Here is a 15,321-nt window from a genome sequence, read left to right as displayed (position 1 = left end):
AATACATATAAATTATATTAAATGGTAAATTTAAAGTTATATTATATACATAAAATTGTATTAATGAAATACTAATCAATAAAGAGAGCTTTTATTATAATCTCACCTCAAATACACGAGAGCAAGAACATAGGCTTGCCAACGCTTATGTTCAGAGTAATAGAAGTACGTTATTTACCTAAGTTATTTATTTTAAAATTTTAAAAATTTTAAAATTATTACTCTAATTTACCTTAAATGTAGTTTAAATTAACTCAAATGTTTCACTTTCTTTAATATTTCTACAGTTTATACTTCGCAATTTTTTTATTTTGACCTACAGAAATTGACCACATCATAAATTAAAAATTATTTTACATATAGAGATTAAAGTTTGCTCAAGTTTTATGTTGCATGTCAAAAAGGCGTGTATGTAGAGGTGACCATTAGTAAAGAATTGACTGTATTTCGGAGTATGTCAGAAAACAATAAGGTTTGGCCAAATAAAAGGTTTACACTTATTTTAGGGCATGAAGAGGCATAGTTTTAGGGCAATAAGGTATGGTTTAACAATACATTCAGGTATTGTTAAAACCTGTTAAAAACACCTTCAGGTATTGTAAACGAATAGGCTTGTGGAAGTCGATTTTATTTATTTGGTGCTTCCAAATCACACTTTAAAAGTGTCTTCCAGTTTGAAAGTACCATATGCCACTAGCTTCAAAAGTATCTTCATTGTTTTCTCATACACAAACACATTTGTCTAAAATTCGAATAATGACATGTAATCACACAAAAATGTTTTACCCACGGTAGAAATTTGGAGCTAGATGGTGTTGATGTTCTGAGTAGTTTGTCCAAATAATACAGTCGTCCCTACTTCTTAGTAACTACAGTCGTGCCCGCGTCTTTTGACTTAACTTCCCCAGATTTTCAATTGCCTGAATGACATCCGGGTTCCGGACGATTTTATGATGTGGCCATGTCTGTCTGAAGAATGACAACTTTGATCGATAGTTGGCTTTCATGACAGACGATGCATGTGGCGCATGAGTTTTTCACCAGTTTTCCCAGTTTATTATCATTGCTATTTATATTATGCTGTACCCTACTGCAGGTATAACCATATTTTACACCCTCGTGTACACTGTATACGCCTATTGTACCATATTGTAACCTAGGAGTATGTGTGGGAGACACTATAGGCTGTTTTGTGTTCAGTACAATTTTAAATGTCCAAACTTTTTCAAAGACCAGACATTAGAAATGGACCGGACATGGCCCAGCATGTTTTAGTCTGAACAACCGATTGTTGTCTGTACAGTCATACCTCAACATACGAGCTTAATGCGTGCTGAGACTGAACTCGCATGTCAATTACTGTTGTAATTAAGTAGCTACGCTAACAAAGTAATAAATTGAAATTAAATAAAATTTTATTTTATTTAAACTAAATTTTATTCAATTTAAAATTTAAACTGAATAAAATTTAGTTGTTAAAATCTGCAATAAAATGTAACATCACTATGCACATTTTTGTAAGTTTTTACTCTCAAAAAAGAAACAGTGGCTAACAGCAGTCTGAGAGAGACCTGACAGCAATGCATTTGGTACAGTAAGCTTTTGTGACGCTACGTAACAGAAACTTTGAATTTAACTTCAACGATTTTTGCTTACTAAACATACACTTTAGGCTAAGTTTTAATCTTTTACTAAACGTTCTTTGATTTTTTTCGTCTTAATTTTTATTATGTGTTTTTGGTTTTGCGGTTATCGCCTCTCATTCCCTATAACTTTTAGCCAACCTTGTAAAAACTTTTGCAAAATCGAGGAGAAAGACCGAGCGATGATGTTCCTGAAAGTGGCCTCTCGCATACTTGGTCATATAGTGGATTTCGAGAACCAGCTCGTACGCTCATATCTCAAAGATTACTCATATCTCAAAAAATAAAATTTCTTGAAATGCTGCCCATCTCTCAATTCTCTCATATGTTGAGATATGACTGTATATACAAATAATACAGAGCGTTATAGCATATTCAACTGAAATAAACTACTGACAGCTTTAGATTGGGCAAAAAATGTTTTATCAAAAACTAAACAACATCACTAACCAGTTGTGACAACCTTATCTTGGTTTGACTCTATCTCGGCAGCTGGCAGCAATGTCGGCCCAGAAGGAGTAGTTGTGGTACTGGTAGACGTGCTGGTAGATGTAGAGGTACTCGTACTAGTTGAGGGGACAGTACTAGTAGGTCTCGTACTTGTGGAGAAGCGAGTACTAGTGCTATCTGATGTGCTTGTTGTAGCAGCTGAGATGCTAGTACTAGCCAAACCTTTACTCGTCTGAGGGGTGTTACTAGTCATATTTGTTGGAGTCATTACTAAAAAAAAGTTACGCACGCTATATTACATCATCTGATATTTGGCATGAAAAAGTGATCGGATGAAAGCAACGAAGATGGGCCATATAGACATGGCAGTTGAAAAAAAAGCTCCATGAAAAACAAAGATGCTTAGTCTTAGACTGAAGTATCTGCTAGCAGCAGTAATATATACGGTATTCACAGAATCCACCAAATATATGTATCAAATTAAATCAACATTTAGAATGTTCAAATTTAGTCCAACTTGAGAAATTCTAAAATGGTACCGAGAAAAATTGATAGCAATATATGAAGAAATCATAAGATTAGGAAAACAATACCTTTTCTGGTTGAAGATAAAATTGCTGATGTTGGAGATCTTGGTGACAGATTAGTTGGTAAAGCTGACATGGTTATTGGTAGAGTAACAGTAGTCAAAGAGTTGGTTGTTAAAGCTTTTGTTAGCAAGTTGGTATTAGTGGGGTTGTTTACTAGTGTTGTTAGAAACCGCGCTGCATCTGTCGATGTGGTTTTAGCTGTTGATGTAGAGCTTATTGATATGTTATTGGAGACAGTCATTTGTATCGATGATGAATCAGTACGTTGAGTTTGAGATGCCAATTTACTGTTGGTAAAAGTTCTGGTTCGCTTTTCTCCAGATGTTGTTGGAAACATTGATGTAGTTGCTGACACAGCTTTAGTTGACAATGCTGAAGTTATTGATGAGCTATTTGTAGCAGTCATTTGTAACGAAGCTGAAGCATTTTGCAGAGTAGGAGACGTCAAGTTGTTGTTGATAGAAGTCTTAGTATATGTGTGCAAAGATGTATTGGGTGTTTGCAAGGATAAGGATGTTGTAAGAGACAGTGATGTAGTTGTTGACACAGTTTTAGTTGTTGAATTTGAAGTCATTGATAAGTTATCTGTAGCAATTGTGTGTAACGAAGGTGAGACAGTTTGTAGAGTTGAAGACGTCAAGTTGCTGTTGTTAGAAGTTGTGTTATAGTTTCCAAAGGATGTTGTTGAAAGCTGCGACGAAGTTGTTGAGCCACTTTTAGTTGTTGAATTTGAGATCATTGATAAGTTACCTGTAGCGATTGTTTGTAACAGAGGTGAGACAGTTTGTGGAGTTGAAGATGTTAAGTTGCTGTTGTTAGAAGTTTCGTGATAGTTTCCAAAAGATGTTGTTGAAAGCTGTGATGCAGTTGTTGACACAGTTTTAGTTGTTAAATTTGAGGTCATTGATAAGTTATCTGTAGCAATTGTTTGTAACGAGGGTGAGACAGTTTGTAGAGTTGAAGATGTCAAGTTGCTGCTGTTAGAAGTTTCGTGATAGTTTCCAAAAGATGTTGTAGAAAGCTGTGATGCAGTTGTTGACACAGTTTTAGTTGTTGAATTTGAAGTCATTGATAAGTTATCTGTAGCGATTGTTTGTAACGAAGGTGAGACAGTTTGTAGAGTTGAAGATGTCAAGTTGCTGCTGTTAGAAGTTTCGTGATAGTTTCCAAAAGATGTTGTAGAAAGCTGTGATGCAGTTGTTGACACAGTTTTAGTTGTTAAATTTGAGGTCATTGATAAGTTATCTGTAGCGATTGTTTGTAACGAAGGTGAGACAGTTTGTAGAGTTGAAGATGTCAAGTTGCTGTTGTTAGAAGTTTCGTGATAGTTTCCAAAAGATGTTGTAGAAAGCTGTGATGCAGTTGTTGACACAGTTTTAGTTGTTGAATTTGAAGTCATTGATAAGTTATCTGTAGCGATTGTTTGTAACGAAGGTGAGACAGTTTGTGGAGTTGAAGATGTTAAGTTGCTGTTGTTAGAAGTTTCGTGATAGTTTCCAAAAGATGTTGTAGAAAGCTGTGATGCAGTTGTTGACATAGTTTTAGTTGTTGAATTTGAAGTCATTGATAAGTTATCTGTAGCGATTGTTTGTAACGAAGGTGAGACAGTTTGTAGAGTTGAAGATGTCAAGTTGCTGCTGTTAGAAGTTTCGTGATAGTTTCCAAAAGATGTTGTTGAAAGCTGTGATGCAGTTGTTGACACAGTTTTAGTTGTTAAAATTGAGGTCATTGATAAGTTATCTGTAGCGATTGTTTGTAACGAAGGTGAGACAGTTTGTAGAGTTGAAGATGTCAAGTTGCTGCTGTTAGAAGTTTTGTGATAGTTTCCAAAAGATGTTGTAGAAAGCTGTGATGCAGTTGTTGACACAGTTTTAGTTGTTGAATTTGAAGTCATTGATAAGTTATCTGTAGCAATTGTTTGTAACGAAGGTGAGACAGTTTGTAGAGTTGAAGATGTCAAGTTGCTGCTGTTAGAAGTTTCGTGATAGTTTCCAAAAGATGTTGTAGAAAGCTGTGATGCAGTTGTTGACACAGTTTTAGTTGTTAAATTTGAAGTCATTGATAAGTTATCTGTAGCGATTGTTTGTAACGAAGGTGAGACAGTTTGTCGAGTTGAAGATGTCAAGTTGCTGCTGTTAGAAGTTTCGTGATAGTTTCCAAAAGATGTTGTAGAAAACTGTGATGCAGTTGTTGACACAGTTTTAGTTGTTGAATTTGAAGTCATTGATAAGTTATCTGTAGCAATTGTGTGTAACGAAGGTGAGACAGTTTGTAGAGTTGAAGATGTCAAGTTGCTGTTGTTAGAAGTTTTGTTATAGTTTCCAAAGGATGTTGTTGAAAGCTGTGATGCAGTTGTTGACACAGTTTTAGTTGTTGAATTTGAGGTCATTGATAAGGTACCTGTAGTAGTCATTTGCAATGAAAGTAAGGTAGTTTGCAGAGTTGAAGACGTTAAGCTGATGTTAGTAAAAGTTTCATTACCTTTTTCAGTTGACACAGTTTCAGATGGTGAATTTGGGGTCACTGATACACTATCAGTAACATTCGTTTGTAACGATAGTGAGGCGGTTGCTGATGTTTTTGAAGCAGTGCTATTTGTTCCTTTTGGAGTAGTTTGAACATTTTCACCAACAGTGGTAGAATTATCTTGCTGATCAATTTTCCTTTTTGTCAACATGGTTATAGGTAAATGGGAAGTTTGATTGCTATTTTTATCAGTTGAACCTGGTGCACCCATATTGTTTGTGCTATCGATGGTTGAATAGCTGGAAAATACATTGGAAATATTTTCTATTTTAATTGTTGTTTGTTTGTCATTATGGCTAAGGCCAAAAACACTGCTAGGAACAATAGATTGTGTTGAGTTCTGGTCAACCAAAAAAATTCGACTGCCATTTGCACCACTCGTGGAAGTTGTAGCTGTAGATTGGAAGCTAATACTGTGATTGGTGAAAGAAGGAAGCAAGGGAACAGCGGTGTTAGAAGGAAAAGAACCAGTAGTCGTCAACAAACCATCCACAATGGAATTAGTGAAGCCTGAAAACACAGAAAAGTCTCGTCTAAAAGCGTTAAAAAGTTAAAGCCACTTTTTCACACAAAATATCTTCAAGCAAGCGTGAAAAGAGTGTGTCATTCAATGTCTAGTAACACAAAATTACTTATTGGTGCAAACGATACAATTTGCAGATTTTTGAGAAGTCCTGACATTAACCATCTCACCAAGAAACATGATCTATTGATACAGCAGTTATGTGACTACATTATGATGGCCTCCAAGTACCACAGCAGGCAGACCCTTCATTTTCACTTACTTGCAATATTGGAATAATTTAATTGGCCAGTTCAAACAAGGTTGAGTGCCGTGAAGACCACCAGAAAACGCTCAAGAGAATTGTGCTCAAGTCTAATAGAAACCATACCTTCAAATGTGACATTGCTACTTGTATTAGTAGCAATTTCTAGTCCATGTGCTCCATTCAAACCTTAGAATATCATTCATAATGTTGTAGTTAGAGCACTTAGACCACATGAAGATTTGAGCAACAATACTGAATCAAGGTCAGATTAGTGGAATGTTTAATTTCAGCAAAGAATTAAAAATAACAGTACATGAAGTAGTTTGACTGTCCATCTAACAAATTGACAAATTCCAGTAACTTCTACAAAACAAATGTATTTTCTGCATCACATATTTCTTACTGTTACTTTTGTTCCCTTTTAAAAATATCATATGATGGTAATCTTATATAAAAAAAGCTCTACACAATATGTATCATGTGACATGTATTCGTGTTGGTCATCATTTGAAAAAATTTATGGCATACTCGTAAAAGCTAATTCACATTGTCTTAAATACTATCCCAGTCACTATTCAGATTTTAATTGACAATTACTGATCAGCTTTGGACAAAATCAGATTCTATATAAGCTATACTTACATAGAGGAATGGTGAAAATTAAGGCTTTGAGTAATAGTCCTTGAATCATCGCTTACTCACTAGAATGCTACCTAAAATATGTATAGTACATTAGTAGATGTTATTAGTTTAACATATCCGAAATTTTGAACAAGACATGAGGGATATAAAAGACCCAAAAAAGCCATAATGTGGTGAACTTACAAAGTGTAAAAGTTCAAAATATGAGAAACTGGGTAATTGATTGTTAACTGTGTATTGCCTCTTACGACTTTGTAACTGAATTATAACTTTATATACTTTTGTAATGAAAGTAGGTAGATGCAAAAATGACTTGATAACGTCCCAATAATAAAATAAAACCATAAAATGTATATTTCAGTTGAATTGCAATACAAAAGTGTCAGTATTTGCAGATCAATTTCCAATTAAAGTTGTCCAAATCTGCAACAAGATGCAAAGTACATATTGTTATTAGTATATTATATCAAAAGTAGATTGCTAGCTTCATCATCTATTTTTACGTTTAATAAATGATCTTCGACAATGGAAGCTTTTTCAGATAAGAGTAATAATTATATCAACTGAAAAATAATTCCTGAAATATAATTTAATGACAAATGCTAAAATTGAAACATAATTTGATTTCTAGTAATAGATGTTTATTAGACAGTAGATCATAGCTGTCGGGTGAACTGTTGGAAATATTAGAACAAAAAGGAAGAGTTGTGGTGTGGAAAACTCTACATGCTTCATGCATAGATAATGTTAACAACTATCCTGAAATAACCAGTTTTTGAGGGATTTAAAATGGAATTAAATGAGAAGGAGGTTTAAAAAGTGGCTATGAACACATATGCAATTATAGTGCACAAATTCTATAAGTAAAGATGTCCTACATCTATAGAAATTTTTAATGGTAGCTTACATTTGGAAAGAAAAATCCTAGAACACTTACGTACTGCAACAAAAAGAGATTACAGGCTTTAGATCAGCCATAATCTGTAAGACGGTTTTAGATAAAAAGCATACGGTTAAAATGTTTTGTTCAAAGCTTTACTTTAGCCTAAACAAAAACAATTTAAACTTGCTTCCTCATTCATCTTGTCAACAAATGAAATAATGCAGCTAGACAATGTAAATGAAACAAATTTTGTTACTGATTTTCACCTATGCAACCTTTGGAAAACAACAAACTGGTTCATCAATCTTTTTCATGAATTAGTTTTTATTGTCGATGGCTCAGAATCTAATATCATTGATTTGCGTCCATTTTATTTTTTGGTTCAAGTTAATTTTAACTCCTGTGTCAGGTGCTGTAACAGCATGGCTATTATTGGATTGGTTACATGTACACAAAATTGCTTCGCAGGCATCAAAAGAGTAGCTATGGTTAATTGGGCCATCAGAGGACATTGAGCTGTCAGGCTCTATGATGATGTTAGAGCCTATGGCTATTGATTTTAGAATATTGCTATACATGGTATATATTAGCTAATTTCTGAATGTCTGAGAGACCATGCTCAACGCGCATGAATCTGATTCTCTAATAGAATTGCACCTTCATACACAGGAAATTCAGTTTCACTCGCGTTTGCCTAAGTTCGATTATTTTTGTTGCATATTTTCGATAATCACAAAGAATACGCAACACAAATGATATATGACTATAAAACTAAATTGATAGATTTCCATTTGATTGCTTTGCACAATGTAGCTTTTGTTGTTATGGTGCATACAAAGATGCTTAGTAAAAGTTTAAAAAGCAGTTTTCACAAAGGACCATAATAAGGGATTTATAAAGAAATTGTGAGATATGTTTATATCTATATGTATATGTAGACAATACAGTGCAGAAGAGGAATTATAAGGTATGCAACGGAACAATAGGTATAACACGCCACTTTTTACAATGACTTCATTGAAAGTGCTGATATCAAGAACCTCCCACGTGTCATAATTATGAACCTTGAACAAGCATTAATAAGCTTCCACATTTACTCTAGTAAAAAATACTGACTGGAGTTTGTATTTAGTTCAGCCTTATTTCTTAGCTGCATGAATACCCGGCTTGATAGGTTTTCACAAAATATTACCTATTGATAGTTTTGTAAATACAGAAATATTTTTCAACAGTATGCTGTTCATAGCCGGTTCAAACACTGAAAGATGATGACAAAAGAATCCAATTTTTAAGCAGTACCTTATGAATATAGGTCAATAAAAAAAAATCTCTCAAATTACTGAAAACATTCAATAGTTTGCTGCTCCCATACAAAAAAGATACAAGAGACTAATTTTGGCTACAGGCCTACAGCGCTTTTATTTATCCATTTGCATAGAATCTTGGAATACGATATCCTGCATAAGGTTTCCCACTATAACCTAAGACATCCATCTGAGATGATGAACAATAATTTGATACACCACTGGGCATCGTAGGAGATGTAGAGAGAATATGACAGTTTAAACAAACTGGAGCTAAACTCATGTAAAACAAGAAGAAAAGCCACTGCATGTCTATTTACCAGGATTTTCCAATTAGACAGAAGAAACCAAACCAGACAGCAAACCAGACATTGAACCAAACTTCGCAGTAGTCAATAGAGGTATAATTTTATGAAGCAGTAATATAAATCTTTTCTCGAGCAATGTGATAGCCATCAAAACTCGAAGGAGAAAGTAGCTAAACCAATTCTAGTATTTTTCTTATTAGGAGAAAGATGGGCAAAGCTCGGGTCAGCCATAAAAAAAGTCTTTGAAGATGGGCAGCTTCTTCAATTCCGTCTTAGTGAGATGCATCTGCCGGTATTTTTAGAGCCCATCAAAAAATACTGTGTGGCTTGGTCATAGCATTGCAATGATAAAGGCTACTCCAATGATCTCTGCTATCACTCACCTAGACACATTAATAGCAACTGTATACTGGTTGCGTACTTTCCACAGAAGAACAGACCAAAAAGGCCTGGCAACAGTGTGATGACAACTGGTGAAAATGTGAGCTAGAAGTCATATGCATGCAACCGGTACTGACTCAGTTAAAGGCATCCCTCGCTAGAGAAGAATGCTTTAGAGAAAACATTTTGGTGCAAAACAAAGGTTTTTAAGTATTCCAACCTTATCCAAGGGGTCATTCAACTGCACAAGAAAAAGGATAACCTCAAGATTGCAAAACCTATGATTCTACCATTCAAAAAAGAGAAAATCTAGAGGGAAAAAGAAAAATTTGGAAAGAACCGCATCACAAAGCAAAGACTGTGATGTCAAAAGGATGTTTAAAGCAGATCATGAGCGTTTGGCTAAAGACACTGTAGTAGCTAATAAATGTAGAAATAGCCTCCATAACTGCAATATCTTGTTTTATTTTTCAATATACATAAAATGATTAGGTTAATAATAATATTGGGGAGTAACAGCCAATACGAAAGCCACATTTCAAGCAACTAAAAGAATCTAGAAATATTAAAAAGCCAGGTATCAATGAAGAGATCAGCTCTGCACTGCAAAACTGAAAGTGCTTTACAAATGGCTGGGCGACTTGTATTGTGAATCAGTATCGACAACTGGGTACTACACATTTAAAAAGGGTATTGCAAGTGGAACAAGATATTTTTTCTACTTTTGCGTAGATAAAACTTTTGTATCACAACAATAAAATAAGAAGTGCTTGCCAAAATTTCTACCTGATGGCACATATTGATCATTTATTCTTTATTGCTGTTGCAAACAGTAGTAATCCCATCACATTGTAAACAAGAAATTCACGCAGCTCCTGATGCTCATTCTATTTAAATATATTTTTATGATATTATTCTACTATACTTCTATTTTGTTGACCTCATAGAAGGACATCGTCATATAAAATACCTAATCCGTCTCTAGAGATATTAGCAAAACCAGATACCAAAAAGGAGTATCACCTAAACCGCGCCTAATATATCAAAAGATTCTTGGAGAAAACAATACTAGGAAAAGCATCAACAAGGAGATTAGAAACTTTCAAATGGAAGAAATCTATCGAAATGATTCGTCAACCAGCAGACCACAAAATCACCAAAAGAAATTAAAGGCGATGACACTTACACAGCTCAACCAATCTCTACCAATCTCTACCAGACATGACCAAAATCGCTGGAGTTTGTCATCATTTCCAATCAGTACATTCCAATGATTTACTTAAAATAAGTCCACTGAAATACCAACCCTCTACAACATAAAGAACATAACCTGAGCACCTATACATTTTCTACCAGGCTAACAGAGACATCTATAAAAGAGAACAGCTTCCATAACACTGCCTTTTCTTTCCTTCGTCTGCTGAGCTTTTTTTCTCTTTCATCTACTGAAGCTCGTTCAACTGTTATAGATTCTTCTATTTCAAACTATTGAGCCTTTCTATCTGTGGACTGTCACAGCTCTCAGTTGACTGTCGAGATTTGCAGACATGCAGGACTGAGCGAAAAAACAGACGACCATTTGCAAAAGGATGTAACTTTTATTGGGTATTTTTAACCTTCTGTTATTGGGATTTATTGTTTTTGAGCTTTGTTAGTTACGTACTTTAATTGGTAACTTATAGATATAAATAAGTACCATCTTTTACTCGTAGATATTGGTAATGCTTATAATCGCTTAACAGTTCACCATTGTCGGAACGAGTAATAATAAAATTAGTTCACATATTCTAAGCAAAGATGCACAAGCTAAGCATAGTTAAAAATAGAACAAGGTGACAGAACAAATTCAACATCGATGTATGTTTGGATGCAGATTACATTGTGTATAACATAATTTTTTCCAAACCACACCTAAAAATATACGAAAAGAGTTTCTTGCCTCAAAGCCTTCCATATTGTCCGGTCTCAATCAAACAACCTCCCAAGCCAAAGCTTTCTCCTAATATTTATGGCAAGAAATTGCTCAAATGTTCTGAAAAGTCAGAGGCTGTAGGATTTTGTTGGCTGTTCAACTCACACATACAATAATCATAAAATGGGTGTAATTTTAGACACTGGTAAGTAAGAATTGCGACATAATAGACGTAGGAAATTGATTTGCTTGTATAAGTCTAGTCTACTTGGTTATCTCATTCGCTCCTGCGTGTGTGCATTATAGAGATTATCAACTCGTTCATCTTTTTTTAGTTAATTGTTATATTGTGGATGTTAAAATTAGGATCTTTGATCAAAAGGAGTAAGAACAAAATGAATAGAGTAAATGTCAAGGCTGTTTTTTCTTTATTTATTTGTTTTTATTTACAAATATTTATGTTATTGATATGCTATTGATACCATGACAAGACGACCAAATTCTACAAGTCGACAAAAGAACCAACAAATAAATAGTAAATAGAATATTGTCATCAGAGTTTTACTCTGAGACTGTGCTTGCTGACAAGGCATTGGGCTCAGATCCAATCATTGCCATAATACGATTAAAGTACTAATATTTGGCCACATCACAAGATATTGCTTTTCTAATTACCTCTCTTTGAGTTCCACTTATTTTGCTATGTAGTACACGGTCCTTTATAGCAATGGCTATGTTATCACTAAAAATTCTATTGAGCATATTTCTATCTATTTTTTGTCTTCGGTCTTCTAGAGTATGCCAGTTTGAAACTTTCATTTTCAATGAAATTGAGTCTTTCCATTTGATCCTATATGCCCATCGGAAAGATTTTCTATTAATGCTTTCCAATTTTTGAATATGCCTTGCTTGATGAGGAGACCATGCGCATTAGGCATATTCTATTAAGGGCCTACAGATAGATTTAAAAGCTTGTGACCTTGTTCTGCTAGATGCTCTGTTTAGTTCCCGCATTAACATATATAAAGTAGAGGTTGCTTTTTAGCTACATACTGAACCTGTTCATCATTTAGCTTTTGGTCTATATTAATACCCAAGTATCTCATTGATGTTGCTTGTTGTACGTCTATCCCATTTAATGAATAGACTGCAACGATGGGATTAGTTCTTGCTATAGACAAGTGCTCACATCTACTGACATTAAAGTTCATCTGCCAGTCTTTTGACCATTTCTCCAAGTTTCTTAAATCTTGAAGATGTAACTGATCTTGCTTATTTTTAATTTTGTGATAAAGTAATGAGTCGTCAGCAAACAATCTAAGTTGGGCATATTTGATTACATTAGGCATGTCATTAATGTATATAAGAAAGAGAAGAGGCCCCAACACAGAACTCTGAAAAACTCCTGATGTTACAAAGCGTGGGTCTGAGTCAACACCCTCAACAAGCACAGACATATGCCTATCATAAAGCCAGTTTGCTATCCAATGGATAGTCTAGTCTTGTCATTAATTCCTACTATTTTTAGTTTGTAAAGCAATTTAGCAAAAAGGAACAACATCGAATGCCTTTGAAAGGTCCAGCACTATCAAGTCTGTTTGTTCATTGTTGTTATAGTTGTTGACAAATTCAGATTTTGTTATAAGGAGCTGCGAGTCGCAGCTGTGTTTTGGTCTAAATCGGTGTTGTCTTTCTGACAAAATTTTATTGGACTCTAGATAAGTACAAATGTCATGTGCTATTATGTGTTCTATTAATTTTGAGATTATTGAGGTCAAAGAAATGGGTCTGTAATTCGATGGACACTCTCTACTACCTTTATTTTTTAAAATAGGCACTACCCGAGCATTTTGCCAGTCAATGGGAACGGTTGAGGTGTTATAGGAATGTTGCATAATTATTGTCAAAACTTGATATATTCCATCTGCAGAAAATTTGAGCAGTGCAGCAGATAAGCTGTCAGGCCCTGAACCCTTTCTAACATATAATTTTATTAGCATTTTATGAACACTGTGTGGATTAAACTGGATGGAATCATTAGCAACCTGAACATTATATTTAGGCAGACAGCGACTGAGCTGGCCATTATTCTCAGTAAACACTGAAGCGAACGCAACAGTCAAGGTATTTGCGATTTGTAAGGGTGAGTTATCTGCACTGTTCTCATTGCTTTTAATAGTGTTGTGCATCTTCCGTCTATTTTCAATGTACTTAATAGCGGCTTTGTGTTGCCATTGGTCAGTTCTTTGCATATGTGGCTATTTATGTACCCTCTATAGTCGGCTTCAACCAGTTTTCTGCAATGTTTAACATGATGTTTTAGTCGTGTTTTAGACTCTTCAGTTTTAGTTAAAACAAAGGTTCTGAATAGTCGGTTTCATTTTCTCAGTTGCCGAATAGTGCTATGTGTTATCCACGGCTTTCGTTTATTGCCTGGTGTCCCATGAGGTACAGCTTGCTCTACTGCTCTCACAAATAAATTCCTAAAAGTAGACCACAATTGATCTGTACTGGTATTTGATTGTGTTGACAGATGTCGTATTTTAAAGTACATATCAAAAAGAGATTGATCTAATTTTTCTTGATCTGCCTTGTTAAACTGAAAATAGCCAGGTCGAGGAGTATGCGCAGCGTCTTTAATGTTATGTTTACTTGGAATTATTATTTCATTGAATATAATGTGATGATCGCTAATACTAGGCTCACATGAGGTATCATCAATATTCAAGTTTGTTATGACCAGATCTAATATATTTTCATCTATATGAGGGGGAGGGGGTAGTTATTGTCTGACTTAAGCCATTTATTTCAACAAAATCAATAAATTTTCTGTGCAATGCTACTCTATTATCATTGGGCTCAGCAACACCCTTTTCAGTAGACCAGTTTATTGCTGGGAGATAAAAATCTCCAGCTACTATGATGTTGGGACATGTTGCCTCCTCATACCATACCAGTAGGTCCTTAAAATCTAACTGCGTGGGCGGTCTATAGTAACAGGCAAAGTTAAAACGGTATCCACTACAATCCAAGCACAGAGATAAAATTTCTGCACTTTCAGATACAAAACAATCCGTAACTATCAATGGACTGTATAAGCCCTTAACAATCCAATATCAATAACATACTATAATCAGTGTACTATATTTAGGATTAGCTGAAAATTTTAGATCAGCATTAACTTCAAATATACGATTAGGCTGAATTAGTTCTGACTTACCATGCGGTGCTAGTCATGGCCGCGCACGGGCTTAACAGAAGCAAAAAGAAGTCGATTTGCGAGACGCGCCTTTACTCCGTCGCTTCTTTAGTTACTGTTGAGACGCGAAAAATTAACCGCAAAGAAAGTGACTTTGTTAGAATTATTATTCTGCACGTGAACTTTTGTTATTTAATTTTTTAGAAACCAAACTTGTTTATAACAATTTTTTTAATAATGCAGTTTGTTAATTTAATATAGCTTGGGATTAATTGGCTAGTGCGCCGGTTACTTCCACGCGCCATATTAGCTATTCAGAAGACCGCTATTATTACTGGCAATTCTATGGTTAATTGCTCGAAAACTGTAGGCTTTAAAAGCTGTAGTTTTATTTTATAAAGTTTCAAGGTGAATCTCTAATTTAAAGACATTAATAGTATGTGCTAACCGATAACACGCATGTGATAGCCTAGAAGGAAGTCTTAAGTATGGAAAAGTTAAATCATTACTATTAATTTAATATTTTTCATTATGTGTATTAAACTTATGAAGGATTTGTACTCATATAATTAGGGACCTATGGAATGGTGATGTGAACGCAGAGCAAACAGCATTCGGCTTATGCGTAAGCTAGTGTAGTGACATTCTAGCAGATTCAAAGACGCAACGATTGCACACATACCTGCCAACCATACCTGCCAACTCTCACGCAT

At 34.8% G+C, this 15,321-nt stretch overlaps 3 protein-coding genes across 3 annotated transcripts in view; 1 reads left to right on the top strand and 2 right to left on the bottom strand.

The window, feature by feature from the left end:
• The window catches only part of LOC137408536 (uncharacterized), a 38,897-nt gene extending 24,188 nt beyond the window's left edge, over positions 1 to 14,709 (bottom strand). Inside the window, exons 1-4 of the mRNA XM_068095099.1 lie at positions 14,630 to 14,709; positions 6,622 to 6,692; positions 6,103 to 6,165; positions 2,094 to 2,363 (exon numbers count right to left, since the gene is read on the bottom strand). Of these exons, the coding sequence (XP_067951200.1) occupies positions 2,094 to 2,363; positions 6,103 to 6,165; positions 6,622 to 6,670 (382 nt within the window). The 5' untranslated portion in view covers positions 6,671 to 6,692; positions 14,630 to 14,709. The remainder of the gene's footprint in view (positions 1 to 2,093; positions 2,364 to 6,102; positions 6,166 to 6,621; positions 6,693 to 14,629) is intronic.
• Positions 1 to 15,321, bottom strand: part of LOC137408574 (EKC/KEOPS complex subunit Lage3-like) — a 296,168-nt gene that overhangs the window by 32,589 nt on the left and 248,258 nt on the right. The gene's annotated exons all lie outside the window — the stretch shown is intronic.
• The window catches only part of LOC137408350 (uridine-cytidine kinase-like), a 31,891-nt gene continuing 31,483 nt past the window's right edge, over positions 14,914 to 15,321 (top strand). Inside the window, exon 1 of the mRNA XM_068094846.1 lies at positions 14,914 to 15,016. The gene's annotated coding sequence lies outside the window, so the exon portion shown is untranslated. The remainder of the gene's footprint in view (positions 15,017 to 15,321) is intronic.

This window comes from Watersipora subatra, chromosome 11 (assembly GCF_963576615.1).
Source record: "Watersipora subatra chromosome 11, tzWatSuba1.1, whole genome shotgun sequence".
In the NCBI taxonomy this organism is placed as follows: domain Eukaryota; kingdom Metazoa; phylum Bryozoa; class Gymnolaemata; order Cheilostomatida; family Watersiporidae; genus Watersipora; species Watersipora subatra.
This window is presented reverse-complemented; position numbering and strand designations above follow the sequence as displayed.